Here is a 19,460-nt window from a genome sequence, read left to right as displayed (position 1 = left end):
TGGATGGGAGAAGCAGAAGCTTTTGCAAAATAAGGCTGCTAAAATAAAGGTTTTTAAGCAGAACAGTAAAACAACAGACCTGTAACTGAGAATAAACTCTGGATGCATACTTTTAGATGAGAGAGACAAGACAGGGAAAGCAGTCAAGACTGTGCAGGCCATTTGCCTGAATGCCAGAAAATCCCTTCTCTGTCTTTCCCCTAGTCTGCTGTGTGGTGTAGAGAACTACTTTTCCCAGGCTCTCTTCCCAACTCGTTTCCTGGTAGGTTCACCATAGGAGGCGCTGGCGAACAATGAGAAGGCAGGAGGAGACGAGAAGCTAAGGTACTGCTCCTTCTCACCTGCCTCAGATGGGCTTCCTGTTAGTGGTGGCTTAATCCCTCTGGGCAGCCCTCTCTGTGGTTCTAGCTCCTGCTTCTATGTCCTCAGAACAGTTTCTTTTCTCATGGTCCTTCTAGCCCCAGGGCTGGTAGCAGCTTCCTGCAGTTTGTAATCTCTGGGTTGTCTTACCCATTCCCTGCGAGACTTCTCAGCTTTTTCAACACCTGTGTTACAGAGTTCCTGTATTAAGTTCTGCCTATTTATTCCACCTGTTTCTGTTTTCCTGACTATCTCTTGACTGAAATAATTTCAGTCAGAGTTGATGGGGGCCTGAAGTAGGACAGCAGTAATGGGAACAGAAAGAGAAAAATGGATTCGAGACATTTCTGAGAATAGAAGTAACAGGACTTGGTACCTGACTGGATGTGGGAGTGGATAAGGGAAAACGATACAAATTCTGGCTTAGAGTGGACGGAGGAAGAGAAGACGTTAGGGAAACATGGAATGTGTTGAAGTGCCTCAACATGGAGACAATTTTTAAACCAAAAAAGTAATGTAAACATATGCTAAGAAACAGATATGCTATTTTTAAAAGACTAAACAATTTCTTCCTCAGAAAGTAGAATTACAAACAACATGGTAAACATTCATGACCAAGGTCTGTGCCCAGCACAGTTAAAACGAAAACATACTAAAAAACAGCAGTTTGAATGAATATTATGAAGACTGCTTAATTCTAATTTTTTCCCATTTTGTTCTATAAAGAATACATACCTCCATTGGATGTGATGCCACTACTTGATAAAAGATCTTCATTATTTGATTCACAAGACTTTGGTTCCATATTAAATATTGCTACCTGTTCTTAGAGATCTTGAAGTATGAATGCTTCCCTGTTTGGCTCTTTTAGTTCTTATCTATAAAAGACAGAGATTCAATCTTTATTAATAAGGCATTATGTGAAAAAAATTCACAGAATAGGAAATGACATTGTTCATATTTGAAATTTAGTAGTAATTTTTCACCAAGAAAATATTATATAGAAATATTTTATTATTATATAAAAGCAATAGATGAATAGAATCTTATTCTAAAAATTGTTGATTTTAATGGCCAAGTCGCTTATTAAAGACAACTTGAAAATCAAAAACTAATACTCTAATTATTATGATAATTAGCATTCTGATTTGGGGCACAGTTTTTTCTCAAGTCTCTTATAAAGTTACATTGTCAAATAATGAAAGAAAATATCTCCTTAGTAAAAAGTCGCAAATTAGTAAAAAAATCACAAATCAGCAATTTGGAAATCATTAATAAAAGTGGAAAAACTGCTTTGATATCAAAAAGTGCTCATAAGTTTAGATTAGGCCAAGACGACACTTCTGAGTTTGGAGAACAACGGCAGTGGCCTGATTCCAAATCTCCCCCTCATCCTTTGAAAACAACCGTAAAAACAATAAAGATAACAAATAAATAAAACCACATTGGCTCCATACTTTAAGCATCCCTAAAAGACAGAGAAGAGTGCAACCTTCAAATATTTGTAAGCAGAGGGAAAATTTTTTCTAAAAGAGCTCCCACAGTCCACCTGCCAACACTGCAGGCCATAGGAGAGAAGGAGAACGGGAGAGAAGCTGAAAAGACTGAACAGGAGCAGAGGGGAGCAGAAGGCTGAGAGGAAGCACAGACAAACTCACCCCCAGAAAGCGAACAATGAAAGCCAGGATACTAAGCATAGGTTGGAACTTGACAGTCTACAGCCCTGGCTATGCAGTAAGGGCTTGAAAGTGGGAGGGGACCAGAAGTAGCAGCCTAGGAGAAGCAGTGTTTCTGGGGGAGAATCAGGTACAGAGAGAAGCAGTGGTCTCCCCTGGAGTCATGGCAGTAAAGGAAAAGGAGGAAATGAGAGGGGAAATTCAGGGACCAGCAGAAACAAAAAGAGGCAACATACGGCAACCCTCCTTCTCCCACCACCATCCAAAAGAGAAACCGCACGGAAGAAGACACCCTCGAACTAGGAATCCTGCCCACGAAAAACAGGAATAGACTAAAGCAGACCACATCTATACAAAACTACTATAAAATGTTAGAAAAGGTGAATAAAATCTTTTCTGCTGATGAAAAGTACCCCCCTTGGCTGCCCTACAGACAAATACGTAGTCAAGGAAACAGTAACACTCCAAACTGAACTAAATATTCTCCAACAAGCATGTGGAGATATGAAAAATCACCCTTGAATCAGAAATGTAAAACCAAAGAACAGAAGTGGACAAGAAACAAATCAAACAAGCAAACAAACAAACAAGAAGAAATGAAATGAGAGTTGGCTGAAGTCAGGTAAGAAAGAGAAGAAAAAGACAAATTATATAAGAAATGGAAACCAAATTACAAAGTATACAAGGAAGGAGAGATCATAATGAAAACGTAATAAAGGCATTGAAGAAAATCAGAACAACCAAAAGAATGAAAACTGAGATAAAGAAGTAAACAGGGTGGGAAGGGAAGCAAATGAAATGGAAGACAGGCAAAGGAGGCTGACCATAATTGGTGCCTCTGAAAAAAAAAAGTCAAAACAATGAAACAGAAGTATTAATTAAAACTATAATCCAAGAAAGTTGCCTAGAAATAAAAAAAGACCCGAACTACATATTTTTCATATTAGGGAAAATTGATCAAGACTGATCAACTCTGAAACATATCCTAATAAAACAACATTAACATTGGCAAATGTGGGAAAGCGTTACAACTGATGAAAATCCTTTGGTTTTTCTGTAGGTTTTAAATTTTTCAGAAAAAATTTGGAAACAAAGGTAAAGATGAACATTACAAAAAAAAGATGACTGGGAATACTTTGCAAAAGGACTGATGGTGAACATTTAAATACTCAATTGAAGAGTTGAGACTAAAACATGGGTGGGGTAAAGGCATTAAAGAATAATATACAAGTATATATGTGTAACAAAGAAGAACAGATGTAACTAAAAATGGGAAGAGAAGTCCCATTCACAACAACATGGATAGACCTTGAGGGTACTATGTTGAGTGAAATAAGCCCCAGACAGAGAAAGACGAACTCTGTATGACTCCACTCATAGGTGGTAGTTAACATATAGACAAAGAGAACTGATCGGTGGTTACCAGGGGAAACGGGGGGTGGGGGGAGGGCACAAAGGGGGAAGTGGTGTACCTACAACATGACTAATAATAATGTACAACTGTAATTTCACATGGTTGTTAACTATCATAATCTTAATTTTAAAAAAAATGGCAAGAGAAGAGAGGAAAAATGAGAAAGCAGAAGATGGTCCCTGGTTGTCAAAGGATATCATTTAAAACAGACAAAAAACAAAAGGTTAAGTAAGAAAAAAAGGGGGTTTTCGGTGCACTATAAAAAGTATTAATGCAAAGGTAACCACTAGAATAAAAATACAAACCTTCTCAAGTGACAAAAGAATTTTAAAAAGAAAAAGTAAAGAAGAAAACACCAAATACACACAGTAAACAGAATATAATACATACAGAAATTACACCACAAGATAATAATGTAATAATAATATGAGAGAACTTAGACTAAACACAACAGTCTGTCAATAAATGTGAAGGGATTTAACCTGCCTATTCAAAGAAAAGGACTTTCATATCGGCTCTTAAAAGATTCAACTCCATGCTGTATTCAAGGGGACACTTAAATGGCACTGATTCAAAAAGACAACTAATAAAGTGAAGGGCAAAGATTTGCCAGGAAAATGAAAACAGTAAGAAAGCACAGATTAAAATCCTGATATCAGACCAGGAAGTCTTCAAGCCAAAGCATATTAAATAAGACAAAGGGCACTTCAAGTGAAAGCTGCATTCCACAATAAAGATATAATACTCTGACTCTATGCACCATATAACACAGCCACCACTTAGATAAGACATAAAGTAAAGGAAACACAGTAAGAACTAGAAACACAGGAACAATGAGAGACTTTAACAGGTCACTCAGTGTGAGACAAGACAAATGGACAAAAAACAAGTAAGGATAGAAAAGATTTAGATGAATAATCAGTAAGGTAGACTTTTTGGGTATACACTGAACACTACACTTTAATAACAGAGAATATACCCTCCTCTCAAGCGCACAGGGAACACTCACAAAAGCCAATCATATTCTAGGGCACAAATAAAAGATAAGTAGGTTCCATAAAGTAGAAATGTTACAAACAACATCCTCTGGTCACAACTAATAAAACTAGAAACTAAAAGTGAAACCCCAAACAAAAAGGCCTTTCCACTTGGAAATTAAAAGGCCTTCTATTAAATAACTCTTGTGTGATAAGGGAAATAAAAACAGAAATTAAAGAATTTCTGAAAAATAATGACAACGAAAACACTACACATCAGAATCTGAGATACATTAGAGCAATGAAAAGAGGAAAATTCCTAGCCTTAAACACCTATTTCAATAAAAATGAAAGAATGAAGTGAATTCAATTTCTAACACAAAAAGGTAGGAAAAAAAGTAAAACAAAAGAAAGCAAGTGGTAGGAAATAATAAAAATAAAAGCAGAAATTAATGAGGTAGAAAACAGAAAAACAAAAGATCAAATTAATAAATCAGAATCCTGATTCTATAAAAATACAGGCAAGGACCATCAAAGTGACAGAAAGAGAAGATCACATATAACATACTGCTTATCATTTTACAATAATGCATGATTGTAAGCATAGTGTTAAAAAAATTTTTTTAAACTTGTGAGCTAAAGAGAATTTTTATTGAAGAGAATTCCTTTTTATTTCACTTACAGTTTCTCCCTTTTGATTACTGAAGTGTCATCTGTCAAAACTACAACTAGATAAATTCTACCTTAATATGTTTCGTGCTATCATTTTTAGGAAATAAGTAGTAGGTAGGAAGACATTCCATAAAGAATTATAACAAATAGAATGTTAGTCAAGATTGCTAGGCAATTTAAATGTTCTAAATAGAAGAGATTGCTATTTGGAAAAGAAAAAAACATCCTCATTTAAACAAGTTTTATCATGAACCTTTGCTGTATAATTTAACTTACAGACTGAAATGATGCATTTGGAGATTCTTCAGGATGAGGAAAGACACTAAGAAAATTCAAATTACTGAGTAATGTTACTATCACAAATGACAGCTAGATCGAAAGCACGAAGGAATGAGCAGCACAAGCGAAGCACAGCCAGTGCTGGGGAACCACGCACTAATCCACTCGGCCTCATCCCAAGCTTTCGGCATCAAGCAGGAAAGAGAACCTACGAGCAAGGTAAGCAGCACTGGAACTAGAAGCTGGAGAAGAGGGAAAAGGCGAAAGGAGAGGGTTTGACTTTAGAACACTCTGATACAGAAACCACGTTTGTTTACTTTGGCATAAGACGATGAACGTGATAAACTCAATAATTCAGTGGCCACTGATTGGTAATAGGCCACTGAAGAGCAGCAGTCCTTCAGAGGGAAATTCTTTTTCTTGGAAAATTAGTAGCTAAAAGAAGACAGCATAGGTTTACTTACTTAAACAAGAATTTTAAAACAACCATTTATTTGTAAAAAAGATGCTTAGTACTTCTATTTGCCAATGCTGCTAGTTATTTTATGTACCTTAGAGTACTGAAATCCGTCTTTAAAAAATACCTGTAATTCAGATTTTCGCTATTTTAGACTGACCATACCCTCAGTTTGGTCAAGTCATCCAGTGTTTCTTTACTTTCGTGACACTATAAAGAAGTGAAACATTTCTATTTTCAGGCATAAAGCTTATTAAATTGTTAAGGATTTCTGGGAAAAGGAAGTTTTTTTGCCTCAATAAGTCTTAAAATTGTTTAAACACTGCACTTTGTTGTTTTGGAAATCGTAACACGAACTTAAATGGGTTTGATTTAAATCTCTGAGTAAAGTACAAAGACGAGATCTTGGCCTCTTCTGGTATGCCCAAGATTTACGATGAACAATTCTGCCTGACTTAAAATTATGAAAAGCTTTACACTGAAGGGAGCCTGACATTTCTGGAAGAAATAGCTGGTAAACATTCTACTCTGGATGGTTGATCAGAGTGTTGCAGAAAAGGCCTTAGAAGCCACAGACCACAGAAAAGGACTTTTAGAGGAAAATAGTTTATAGGCTTTCGTTTTTGTTATACAGTTAAGCTAAAGAACTTAAAAGTATCTTCTGGATTCTTATCCCTTCTCCTTGGTGGCTGTGCACCTGCATCTTTCCTCATGTGAACAGTCCTGCCTCGCTTTCTTTCCCTATGGCTACTTAAGGTGCCCTCTCCTGTGACTGTGACAGAATGTGACTATCTCCATAGTAAGTTGATTTAGAACCTATGCTCTATTTTGTTTTTTTGGATTATAGCAAGTGTGGCATGGTTCTGGAGCCCAACTCTGTCTCTGAGGGTGATTTAGCAGAAATTGGCATCTCAATGGTAGAAAACGTGGCATGATGCGGGACCCTGAAGCTATAGCGGCAGCTTCCTGATTTTGCACACAAGGTTTCCTGACTGGAGCACTTTGATGCTGTTCCGGAACTAGTAACTGTGGCTAATCTAGCCGCTCAGACTGAGGCGGTCCTATCTCCACACACGCAGTAAGGGATGCCTCCTGATTTCACAAGCAGCTTCCTGATCACGGCAGAAGCAGCTCCTTGGGCAGCCTGGTTCTGCAGTATAGACTTGAGAATAGATTCTGGAATCTCATCCTACAGATTTTTATTCAATCATCTTAATAACTCTGTGAGCCATCTAACATGCTTTAATAAATCCTTTTATTCAAATTGTCTAGGGTGGAATCTGTTCTCTGCACCAGAATATTGACTAACATGAAATCCCAAAACGAACATACAGAACATGTAAAAGGATAGCTTTTAAAGGCTATTTTTTAAAGTAAATCAAGTAATTGAGTTGAATAACAACTGACCCTGAAAATGGGTCTCTCATTATGATTTCTCTCTGTTTCACTCCCAGTTATTTTCTGCTTCTTTCTCTCTCTTCCTCTTCTGTTGCCTTACCATTGAGAGGAAAGGTAAGAGTAGACTGTATAGTCAGCTATAACATCTGCAAGGAAATGTTCTTTTGAAATGTAACATAATGTTTCTAATTTGCATTGTCTGGTTCCTCCTCAATATGGTCTGACTAATAAGTCAGATAGAGAAAAGCAAATACCATATGATCTCTCTTATATGTGAAATCTAAAAACAAAACAAAACAAAAACCCAAGCTCATAGATACAGAGAACAGATTGGTAGCTGCACGAGGCCAGGGATGGGGGGTTGGAGAAATGCGTGAACTGTTTTGTTTTGTTTTTTTGGTGAGGAAGATTGGCGCTGAGCTATCATCTGTTGCCAATCTTCCTCTTTTTGCTTGAGGAAGATTGTCCCTGAGCTAACATCTGTGCCAATCTTCCTCTATTTTGCATGTGCATCGCTGCCACATCATGGCTTGATAAGCAGTGTGTAGGTCTGCATCTGGGATCCAAATCCATGAACTCGAGGCCACTGAAGCAGAGTATGCAAACTTAACCACTACACCACTGGGCTGTCCCCCGTTTTGTTTTGTTTTTTAGTGTAAATAAATCGAATAAAAAATTTGTTAAAACATGCAATTTTTCAAAAGAAAGAAAAGGGAATAAAGACAGAGGAAGTTTAGCAGTAAGGATTTTTTTTTTTTAAGTAAAAGAAAAAAGTAAGAGAATGTACACTTGAGGGTAAAGTGGAAAATGAGTTTGATTTGAATTAAGATCATATGCTTTATTTTAGTTGAGTACAAACTGCATTATAATGTATGTTATATCTAGATTTCTGGGTCATGACTAAAGCCCCTAGGATGTGAACCATTCTACCTTCCAAAGGCGCCTGAGACTGGGGATTTTACAAAACTGGTCCATATTCTCCTAGCACCAGTCTGCAGTTATGTTTTCCTTTGAAATTCTAAGGTACTCCAAGATTGATCCAAATACAAAATATCTGGGCTGGTACAGTCTCAGAAATGCCATGAGAACAGTTAATGTTGAACAGCACTTTACTGCCTGAGCTAGTTAACTGCTTATTAACCTCACACCACTCTGTGGTTGCTTTCTCAATCATTCTGTCTCTCTAGATGTCGTTATTGACTGTTAGGGTTCAAATCTTAGCTCTGTGATCTACTAGGTATGTGACCTTGAGAATAATATTTAACCTATTTAATACTATAAGATGCAGATAAAGAGTATATACCTCAAAAGAATAAGAGTTAACTGAGATAACTCACGTTAATTTACTAAACAGCACCTGCCTCAATCTATATGTCTATCATACGACATAACACGATAGTAAACATGAGTAACAATACTGTCTTTCTATTTAAGCAGTGTGTACTAACTCACTTTCCCATAGTAAATGGCTGTATCTTACTTTTTATCTAGAAAGAAGATATAAGTTTCACATAGTCCACTAACAGCAAAGAAAGTGGGTTTAAATTGCATTAAGTAAACACAGGGGCTATTATGATGGAACATAAAATTAAGCTATTTAAGACCATACTTCACCAGCACATAATACTTGTTTTATAGGGAGGCAGTATGGAGAAGCACAGAACGGAGAATCAGGAAACAGTTCTGTCACTGGTCCCTGTGAGAGCAAGGGCAAATCTTTTCATATCTCTGAGTCTCAATTTCCACCATTACTGAATGAGATTACAGTTGTGTTTTCCAAACTTTCTTTAAGCAGTGGAAGCCTTTCTTTAAATCTTCAGAGCCCCAGCTACACACCCTCCTCTCTGCCCTGGAGTCACTTTTATGTAATGCAGAAGGCTCCACTGAGCGGAGTTTGAAAACCACAGAGATAAAAGCCCTTGCAGCTTTATTATCTTATATAGTCCAGCCTAGGCATTCACCAAGTTCGAGGCTTTGAGTTCTAAAATAAATTAGATATAGATATAATAAATAGTATATCATTTGTGTGTGTTCACAATTTTTAAATATAACTCAAAGTGAAACAAGAGATACCTTAATATCTGGATATTCTTTTCACTTATCCTATTAACACCTGAAAAAAATAAAATATTTTAAAATCTGCTCATTAATATATAATGATTCATTATCTAAAAGGTATTATTTTCAAAATGTTCAATTCACAAGTTCATTTTCATCACTTAAGATCTCGACAACATCTAAAACACACATACAACAACAACAAAAACCTTTAAATTCTTTTTCCTTTGGGCTTATCTTGTATATGAAAGTCTATTGTTAATAGTCTATCGTACTTATCTAGGCTATGTTTGTACAACAGAACATGTTCAGTTACTTGCAGCCTGTTGGTCCAATGCTGATTTTGTTGATACAGATCTTAGCGGCATGATGGAGACACACAGCAAGTAAAACTTCCGGCACGTGCCCCTGTACCTACCTTCCCAGGCCTGACCTTTCTCCAGGTATAGTTCAAACTGACTTAAGTAAATAGACCAGCTGAATGTCTTCTGACTGTCTGAACTGCTTTTTACTGCTTACAGATGCTTTGACCAGGCCCTTGTGCTTCGTTAGAAAAGTTACTGGGTAGAGGAACTTCTGTCTGGTGAGTGAGAAATAGGTCCATAAATTTTAAGCAGTGGAGCTGAGATGATAAACTACTAGGATTTTTGGATTACCTCAGTGGACTCTAAGTGAGCAGCTGCCACACTGGAAAGATGAGTGAGAATATTCTATGTGCAGAATTAGAACTAATGAGCAGAAACAACAGGAGGCAGGTCTGGTTCAGGGTGCAGGTGGCCTTCTAAAAACTAGAGCCCCTGGAACGCATACATGGTGGGCTTCCTTGTGAGGTGTTCACACTGAGGGTGGATCAGCATTTGTTCGTTACAATGGTCACTGGCTATTTTCTCTTGGGCACAGTGTTGGACTAGAAGATTTCCAAAATCCTCTCCAACTTGGACATTCTATGATTTTCTACGGAAAACATTCAGCAAAAAGATGACCAAATATACGATGACTTCTTACAGGTGTTTTCAGTCAACAGCAAAGCTAGATAGGGACAATTCCACTACCTCCAGCAAGTTTCACACTGTTTTGTTCAGATTTGGCTCTAGGTAAATTTTAATAAATATCTGTTCCTTTAACACCTCGCATATATGTTTACAGTCATCTTAAATTCATCGTTTCTCAAATCTGGTCCCTTCATATTCCCACCTAATTTGCTTTCTAGGATGTTCTTAGATAATGACATCATAAACTCAACTTCCCAAGTCAGACATTTCACCATCTTCATCTATTCTTCATCTACTCAAACTCCACCTCCAGTTAGTCACCACATCTTACCTCTGTAAGATCTTTTAACTCAGTGAAGAAAACTTACGTGTAGTTATAAGTCAGAAGGAAGGAATCCTTGAATATGCAATTTTAGTCCCACTGTATTTTTTCATGCTTAATTAACTCTTGCCAGACCTACTATAAAATACTTCAAAATGGTCTTCTAGCTTCAGTTTCTTTTAATCTTTAAGAGTTCCCTTTAGGGCCAGCCCGGTGGTGCAGCGGTTAAGTGCACATGTTCCGCTTCTCGGCGGCCCAGGGTTCACCGGTTCAGATCCCGGGTGCGGACATGGCACCGCTTGGCAAGCCATGCTGTGGTAGGCATCCCATGTATAAAGTAGAGGAAGATGGGCATGGATATTAGCTCAGGGCCAGTCTTCCTCAGCAAAAAGAGGAGGATTGGCAGTAGTTAGCTCAGGGCTAATCTTTCTCAAAAAAAAAAAAAAAGAGTTCTCTTTAAAACCAGAGCCATTTTGCCATATCTTGCTCAAAGACTAAGGTGTGAACTAAGACTAGCACTCAAAGACTAGCACCTTTACATCTGGCCTAATCAACCTCCCAGCTTCATCTCCTTCCTCTTCACGCCCCTGAAACATACTGTGCTCCGTGCTCCAGTTGAAGCCTACTTGCTGTGTCCTGCTCTTTTCGGACTCTGCTTGTATTTATACTCTGCTTTTTGTTCCTCTTTTCCTTCCTAGCAAAAACCTCTCCAGCTCAGTTTTTAGGGTGTCCATATACGTTGACATACATATTACTGGTGTCAATGTACACTTATCCAGTCTTTAAAATCAATGTTCTAATAATAAGAGAAAGAAAACTGCCCAACGCCTCTGAAAAAAATAATTTAATGTAAGAGACTATATTTGGAAGGCATGCTCCCCTTACTCATCTCACATTAAAAGTAGTAAGCTTCAATTAAATCATTCATACATATAAAGCACTTAGCACAGGGCCTGGCACACTGTTAAGCATTTGATAATTATTAATTACTATTGTTGGCACTCTGATGGTTTAAAATGTACTGCTGCTATGAAAAGCGTTTCTATAAATAATAGAGATAGAGCTAAGATCAAGACCAATCCAGTTTCGACCCTCATGGATCTTATATTCTAGTGGGGAGAGAGAGACACTAAAGAAACAAATCAAAAATGGAACTTTGGAGAGTGACTACGTGCAATGATGAGAACAACACAGGGGAGTAGTATACAGAGAGCCTGAGTTGAGGCTTCTGAGTTAGGGGAGGTCAGGGAAGGACTTTCTGAGAAGGTGACATTTGAGCTGAATGACAAAAAGAAGTCAACCCCGCAGATGACTGAGATGAGAAGGGCTTAGTGTTCACTGAATGGCGAGACAGGAGGCTAGTGACTACATCCCTTGCATGTAGTCAAGGGAAGATGGGAGGCCTGCCTATGGACAGCCAACTGTGTACTGCGCCCGAAGGCATGCTGTGCTGATTCTCAGTTCCTTTCCTAGATTACCCTGAGAAGTTGTTGGTGATGCTGGCAGGGGGCAGAACTCAAGGGGCCTTGAAAAGGCCATATTAAGGCCTTTGGGGTTTATTCAAATTGTGATGGAAAGGTGGAGGATTTTAATCAGGGCATATAATCCTCCAACACTAGGCAGAAAACATACTGAGCAGAAGCAGAGGCCACTTACGAGGCCATTGGCACAGCCCAGCAGAGGGACTAAAGCCTAACTCTAGAGTAGACCAGTGATCAAAAGTAGATTGGTGCTGGGGTTGGGAATGGGGATTCACTGAGAATGGGCCCAAGGGATCTTTTTTGAGTGATGAAAATGCTCTAAAATTTAATTTTGGTGATGATTGCACAATTCTGTAAATTTACTAAAAATCACTGGATTTTATACTTAAGATTGGTGAATAGTATAGTATGTAAATTATACCTCAAAAAAGCAGCTCAAAAAGAAAGCGGATTGGCTACTCTTTTATGTATATTTTCATGATGTTTTGTAGGGTAAGAGTGGGAGTGCAAATTAGCTGCCTGGGTCCCAGAAGTCAGTCAATTAAACCTGAACACTGGTTTTTTCCTGCAACCTGAAAACTCCAGAATGCCTTCATTTCAAGATGACTAGAGGTTGCTTTTAGTCAGATTTTAACATCCCCTCACACGGAGGCACTTCTGCATTGCTTATTTTCCCCAGGCCTGGACCTCAATCCCCAGGTGCCTGCAACTCTTGCAATTCTTATTTGATATACAATGATGGATATTCAATAACGTCTGAGCTAAGGACCAAGCCTAAGTCACTTTGTACCTTTATTCTCTCAACAAGAGCAAATACAGTGATATAGTAAGGGGAATAAAAATGAAAGTTTAAAAAATTGCTTTCCATGCTGGACTTCCTCTTTCCTACACACATAACTTATTTTCTCTTCTTACCAAATTCCTCGTTCAAACTTTTTCCTTAGGATTTACGGAGTTCAGGAAGATATTCAGTGGTCTCCAATACTAAACCTGCCACTGCCCCAGCAGAGAGCTTTAAAATATTCATCAATGCAGGACTGATTCTATGTGATCTAGAAGCATGACCATATGTATTAGTTTCCTGTAGTCGCCACAACAAATTGCCACAAGCGTGGTGGCTTAATATGATAGCCATCCGTTCTCTCCCAGTTTTGGAGGCCAGAAGTCAAAACCAGTCTCTCAGGGCTGAAATCAAGGTGTTGGCAGGGCTGTACTCCTCCAGAGGCTCTAGGAAAGAATCCATTCCTTGCCTCTTCCAGCTTCTGCTGGCTGCCAGCATTACCAGGCTTGTGGCCCCATCACTGCCATCTCTGCCTCTGTGGTCATAATGCATTCTCCTCGTCTGTCTGGATCAAATCTTCCCCTGCCTCTCTCTTACAAGGACACTTGTGTTTGCTTTTAGAGCCCACCCAGATAATCCAGGATAATCTCCCCATTTCAAGATCTTTGACTTAACCACCTATGCAAAGACTCTTTTTCCTTATAACATGTACAGGTTCCAGGGATCAGGACTTGGTATTTTTGGGTGGCCCTTATTCAGCCTACAAGACCATATAATTTGGGGCCACCTAGTTTGGGAACAGATGGTTCACAAGAGGCCTTATTTAATAAACTGTATAGTTTTAAAGTGAGAGACACTAACATAGTAGACGACACTGAGTCCTCTTTGTAAAACATAATATGGAGGGCTTTGCACATACCAAATAAATTGTCAATTTCTGCCCTCTATTTTGGGAGTACATTATTTCCATGGCATAAAAACCCTTTCAACGCACTACACAAATGAATAGTTAACTGTCGAAGATTCAAAACAACAAGCGTGGTACAGAGGTGGGAGGAGCAGACCTCTCCCATCGCTCCCGCTCCCCCACCCCCACCCCAGGACTTTACACAGAGAAACAGTCCTGCCTGGCTGGTCTCTGGGAAACGTGGAAGGCACTGGGCCGCCCCTTCCTCAACTGGCTGCTGAGGAAGCAAAAAATGGTTGCCAGTCCAAAACACCTGAGAATTAGCCCACTCCACTTCTCTTCTACTTTCCCCTGACCTTAAGGTACATCAAGATGCACGAACAAAACCAGGAACATCCCGCCCGACTGGGGACTTGCAGCAGACTTTTATGGAAAAGGATGGACTTAATTGAAAACTCATTGTGTTTCTGATTGATGCTGCTAATGGGGCAGAGCCAGACTCCTACGGTGGCTTACAGGGAGAGCTCGAGTTGAAAAGGCCCTTGCACAGTTTTAAATAGAATCTCATTTTGGATGAGAAGCTGAAGACTGCCCAAGGCTAGACACTCCTCTTTATCTCCATGTCTTCCCATCCCGTCTCCCTGTCCGCCGGAGGCGGGGTAGGAACAGGAGTTAGCAGTAGTTTTGGGACAGGATCCGCGGTTACTCCCCCAAATGGAATACTTTCACAGGGCCCTGCGGTCCCAGAGTTACAGCCACTGTGTCCGGAGGTCTTGCGATCCCCGAAAACAAAAGCAGCCCATTTGGGGAAGGAACACACAAAGGCCTGGAAGGTTCCAGAAATGAAGACGCGCTGCTCCGGGTCCTCTGGAGAAAGACCCGGCCCTCACCCTGCCCCGGGCCGCGCCCCGCCCTGTACCTGCCACCAACGCCTCATCCTAAGAGACCGGCCGCATCCCCGCGGGGGCGCCGGCGGGCGCGGCGGCCGCACCTGCGTCGACCCGGCGGCGGCGGCGGCGACTCCTCCACGGTGGCGGCGCCGGACGCGGCCCCGCCCACTTCAGCCTCGCGGTGCTAGGGCTCCGGCCGCCGCCCTCGGCGCGGATCGCGCGGGCTACCGTTGGGCACCTCGGCGAGGCGGGGGGCGGGGCGGGGCCGGGCAGCCGCCGGCTGGGGCCGACTACCCCCGGCTCCGCCCCCGGCACGCCGTCGCCAGGGCAACCGAGCGCCAGGCGGGCCCAGAAGCGCTAACTGAGGAGGCTGCTTGCCATAGCCAGGCGTCGGATCCCGGCAGCCCTACCCCAGAAACGAGCCTCGGTTCGGGCCTCCCCTTGTACTCGCTGCCACTCCAGGCCTCTCACTTCTCTACAGCCGCCTAACCGCTCTCCCCATCCTCCTCCACCCCCCCCCCCCGAACGCCCCCCGCCATTCCCGCAGTTGTCCTCCAGATGCTCTTCCCAAATTCCCGCTGGCCCGCACAGATCCTGTCCGTACCTGTTCTCCAAGAGTCTAGCCCAGTCGTGGCGTTGCCTGTCAAGCCTTCCTCCTGCCTCCACTTCTGACACTTCCTCCACTCCACCCCGCCCCTTAAAACCCCCCCGAGACCATTTGAAATTAACAGAACTCACATTTTGCAGCTCTGCCTTGGCTTGTGCTGATCCTCTGTCCGGGGTGTTTTTCAAGGTTCAGATGAGTTCTCAGGACCCTCTTGGCTCCGGAGAGTTGTTTCCTCCGCTGTGCTTCAGTTGCTCTCTGTCGTCATCTCTAACATAGAATTTACCAGATTAAATGATTACGCACTCCAGCCTGTCAGTGCTGCCCAAATTACTGCTCACATGGAAGGAATCCAGAAAGGCGTGAGTGGGATGGATGCACCTGTGGCGTTTGCACTATTAGCAGTCACGTTACACAGACACCTACAGCAAAGAACTTTTATGTATAAATTGTTTTGAAATATTAATAAATCCTACATTATATAATGAGGTTATAAATTTTAATAAAAATAGTATTAAATACCACTAAAGATTGATTTTTATCATGCCTATAATTTAAATTATTCCATTTATTGACTTGGAGCTATCTAAGATTACCTATAGAATCAAGCGTTTTAACAGGGAATGAAGCCAAAAGTATTAAATGGAAAAGTAAATGGTCTCGGTTTTGTGGCCAGACAGAAAGCAATTTTAAATTGGTGTGTGTGTGTGGAGAGGAAGATTCTTCCTGAGCTAACATCTATGCCAATCTTCTTCCTTTTTCATTTGAGGAAGATTAGCCCTGAGCTACATCTGTGCCAATCTTCCTCTACTTTGTATGTATGCTCCACAGCATGGCTCACGAGTGGAGTAGGACCACATTGGGGTCTGAACCCACAAATTCAGGCCAACAATCCAGAGCATGTGGAACTTGAACCATGGCCATGGGGCTGGCCCCTTTAATTATGTTATTTTAATCTTTTATTCCATCAAAGCATGTGTGTGTTCCTATGGCAAGAAAATATTTCAGTTACCTGGTATGCGATTTCCATTGATATCTCATTTGTATTTGTAACCTGGACCCTAAGAGCTAAAAAAGTAACCCTTTTCTTTTCTTTCCTCTAATTAAAATAATGTGCTAATTAGAACAGTATAAAACTATTTAAACCCAATTATATGTATGAAAGTTATGTGCACCTAATTTTAATATAAAATTCTTTGCATTTTGAAGTGCCTTGCAGTTGTACTTATTTTTTTTTAAGATTTTATTTTTCCTTTTTCTCCCCAAAGCCCCCAGTACATGGTTGTGGGTCCTTCTACGTGTGGCATGTGGGATGCCGCCTCAGCATGGCTTGATGAGCAGTGCCATGTCCGTGCCCAGGATCCGAACTGCTGAAACCCTGGGCCACCAAAGTAGAGTGTGCAAACTTAACCACTTGGCCACAGGGCTGGTCCCGTCACAGTAAGTTTTCGATAGTGAATTTAAAAGATCTTCTTAGCTTTTAAAATAAAGAATTTAGAGACGAAGGAAGGGATCCAGAGTTCCTTTACCATTCATTCAGTCATTTCACGTATATTCACAGAGCACCTGCCACATACTATGTGAAGGTGAAGGTGCCATGTGAAAATACAGCCGTGAACCAAATAAAGTCCCTACCCTCGTGGAGTTTACATTCTTCGGGAGGAAAATGAGCATGTGCAATGAGACAAGAGAAAATCTGTCAGATGGGGTTAAGTGTTATGGAGACAGAGTAAGGAGGTTAGGGAGTGTGGGGTGCTGTTTCATAGCGTGCTCTGAGAAGGCCTCATTGATAAAGTGACATTGAGCAGAGACCTGTAGGACTGGAGGGAGGAGCCATATGGATGTCGTGGGACGGAGCATCCCAAATGCGTGCTTGGTGTATCTGAATCAACCAAGAGGCCAGTGAGGCCCGAGCGGAGTGGACCAACAGGAGGAAGTTGCGGGTTCTGGTCGTGCAGGGCCCTAGTCGCCAAGAGCTCTTTAGTGGGAGTCCATGCCTGGATCCAGTGTAATTATTTGTCTCCCTTCATTGGGTTCCTTCTCTGGACCAGATCCTCTGCAGGGCACTGAGGGAGCTCCAGTTTCTGCCCTCGAGAAACCACTGTCCTTATTGTTGTCAGTCCAAATGGCTGCTCGCCTTTATAAGATGCAGTTAAGAAGAATTGGTTCATTTGAGATGGTTCAGGAATAAGGAACCAGAGCTTTGGCACTAACGACCTTGGGCAAGCCATTTAACCTTTCGGAGTGTTAATATTTTCATCTGCAAAATGTTAGATGCAGAAATTGTCGCAAGAGACTTTTCTAAGTGGAAAAAAACTATGACTCTATAAAATCAAAGAATAGAACTTTATCTCAGTATGAAAACATTTATTAAAACTGTACCAGCAAAGCACTTCAAACATCATATACGTATACTTAGGGTCACTTAAAATTTAATTCATTATTTGCTTAGTTAAAAAAAAAAATCTGATGGTCTAGTGGTTAAAATTTGGCAGCGGGGGTTCATTTCCAGGTCACAGAGCCACACCACCTGTCTGTCAGTTGCCATGCTGTGGCGGCAGCTCACATAGAACAACTGGAAGGACCTGCAACTAGGGTACACAACCATGTACTGGGGCTTTGGGGAGGAAAAAAAAAGAGGCAGATGGCAACAGATGTTAGCTTGGGTTGAATCCTTCCCTGCAAAATAAAAAAATCTTTTTTCACCCGACACAGTCAGTTTTGTAAATGAGTGGTAGGTAGAAAAAATACAGTGTAGATTTATATGAAAAATTTTTAAACATTCCTTTATGACTCAGACCTTAAAGATCTTTGCCAGAGATCTTTAAAAGTAAATATAATGCTAAACCAGAATTACAGAATAGCCTGGATTTTGGGTATAGTTATTTTCCCTTTCTGACTATGCTTTAATATTTTCCATTTTAAGTCTTGTTTGAGAGCCATATTTCCCCAGTGCCTAGTACAACACATACACAGAAGTGACTCAATATATATTGTAGAGGAAATGAATGGCAAATCACCTCCAATAATTTTTGTAAGTAGATAGAGTATAACATATTAAAGACCATATAGTTAATCTTCTGACATTCTTCTCTCCATCAAGAACACCAGAAATATATTTAATAGTAAAGTTTGAATTGATTCAAAAATATTTATTAAACTCCAGCTACATACCAGAAGCGCCCTGAACAAAACAGACCAAACCCTGCCATCACAGAACTTACCATTCTAGTTGGGAGAGACAGTCATAAATAATCACTATAACCTAACTGAGAGATCAGACAGTGGTCAGTGCCGTGGAGGCAACTAAAGCAGGGAAGAAGAGGGAGTGTGGGAGTGTGGAAATTTAAACAGAGCAGGGAAAGACCCACCTGCTTCCCGGGAGCAATTGTGATTATATTTTTAGGAACATTTCCCAGCAGGGTGGACTAAGAAGATGAGCAATTTCTAATTTCGGGTTACTTTTGAAACTAGTTTTAAAAGAAGACTTTCACATGCTATCCTAAGTGCAGGAATATTTCTACTCTTTAGAGTAGAAGTTTTTATCTTTTGTGCTGAGAAAGATTTTCCCTTAGCTAACGCCCGCTGCCAGTCTTCCTCTATTTCGTATGTGCACCTCCACCACAGCATGGCTGCTGACAGACCAGTGGTGTAGGTCCGTGCCTGGGAACTGAATCCAGGCTGTGGAAGCGGAGTGCACCAAACTTAACCACTAGGACACCAGGGCTAGCCCCTCGAGGAGAAGTTTTTAAAATCGATTTTATTGAGGTGTACGTCACTTACAATAAAATTCATTCATTTTAAATGTACAGATTGATGACTTTTGAGAAATGTATACACCTAGTAACCAGTGTTCCAATCAAGACGTAGAACATTTCCGTCTACCCAGAAGTTTCCTTTGCATCCCTTTAAGTCGTTCTCTCTCCCAACACTGATATGAGTTGAGTTTTTAAAAATACAAGTCCTTGAGTTTGTTTGTTTGTTTTGAGGACAAACACTTTTTTTGCAGAAGACTGAAAAAAGAGATAGAAGTAGGAGATAGAAGTCAAATAGCTAGTAAAATAAAGACAGATTGTCTTTTCTCCTCTAAGCTGTGTTTCTGCAGTTGAGGCTAATTGCCATCATCATGAGCATCTTTAAAGCCGACTCTGTTTCTTCCAGAGGAAAGGAAACTTATACTCTTTATCGTAAC

The 19,460-nt window shown here is 40.5% G+C and overlaps 1 protein-coding gene across 50 annotated transcripts in view; it reads right to left on the bottom strand.

Annotated features, from left to right (window-relative positions):
• Window positions 1-15,641, bottom strand: part of CCDC158 (coiled-coil domain containing 158) — a 91,656-nt gene extending 76,015 nt beyond the window's left edge. For 20 of the 50 annotated variants that reach the window (XR_011538653.1, XR_011538656.1, XR_011538659.1 and 17 more), the window contains exons 1-3: window positions 14,694-14,925; window positions 9,307-9,346; window positions 1,096-1,238 (exon numbers count right to left, since the gene is read on the bottom strand). Coding sequence is in view for 32 of the 50 variants with exons in the window: in XM_070614595.1 (XP_070470696.1) it covers window positions 1,096-1,165 (70 nt within the window). In the remaining 18 variants the exon portion in view is untranslated. Of the gene's footprint in view, window positions 1-1,095; window positions 1,239-5,109; window positions 5,248-9,306; window positions 9,347-14,693; window positions 14,926-15,402 lie in introns of those variants that run through there. The other 30 variants (XR_011538660.1, XM_070614596.1, XM_070614576.1 and 27 more) reach the window with 7 other exon arrangements.
• Window positions 15,642-19,460: the final 3,819 nt, after the last annotated feature.

This window comes from Equus przewalskii, chromosome 3 (assembly GCF_037783145.1).
Source record: "Equus przewalskii isolate Varuska chromosome 3, EquPr2, whole genome shotgun sequence".
Lineage (NCBI taxonomy): Eukaryota > Metazoa > Chordata > Mammalia > Perissodactyla > Equidae > Equus > Equus przewalskii.
This window is presented reverse-complemented; position numbering and strand designations above follow the sequence as displayed.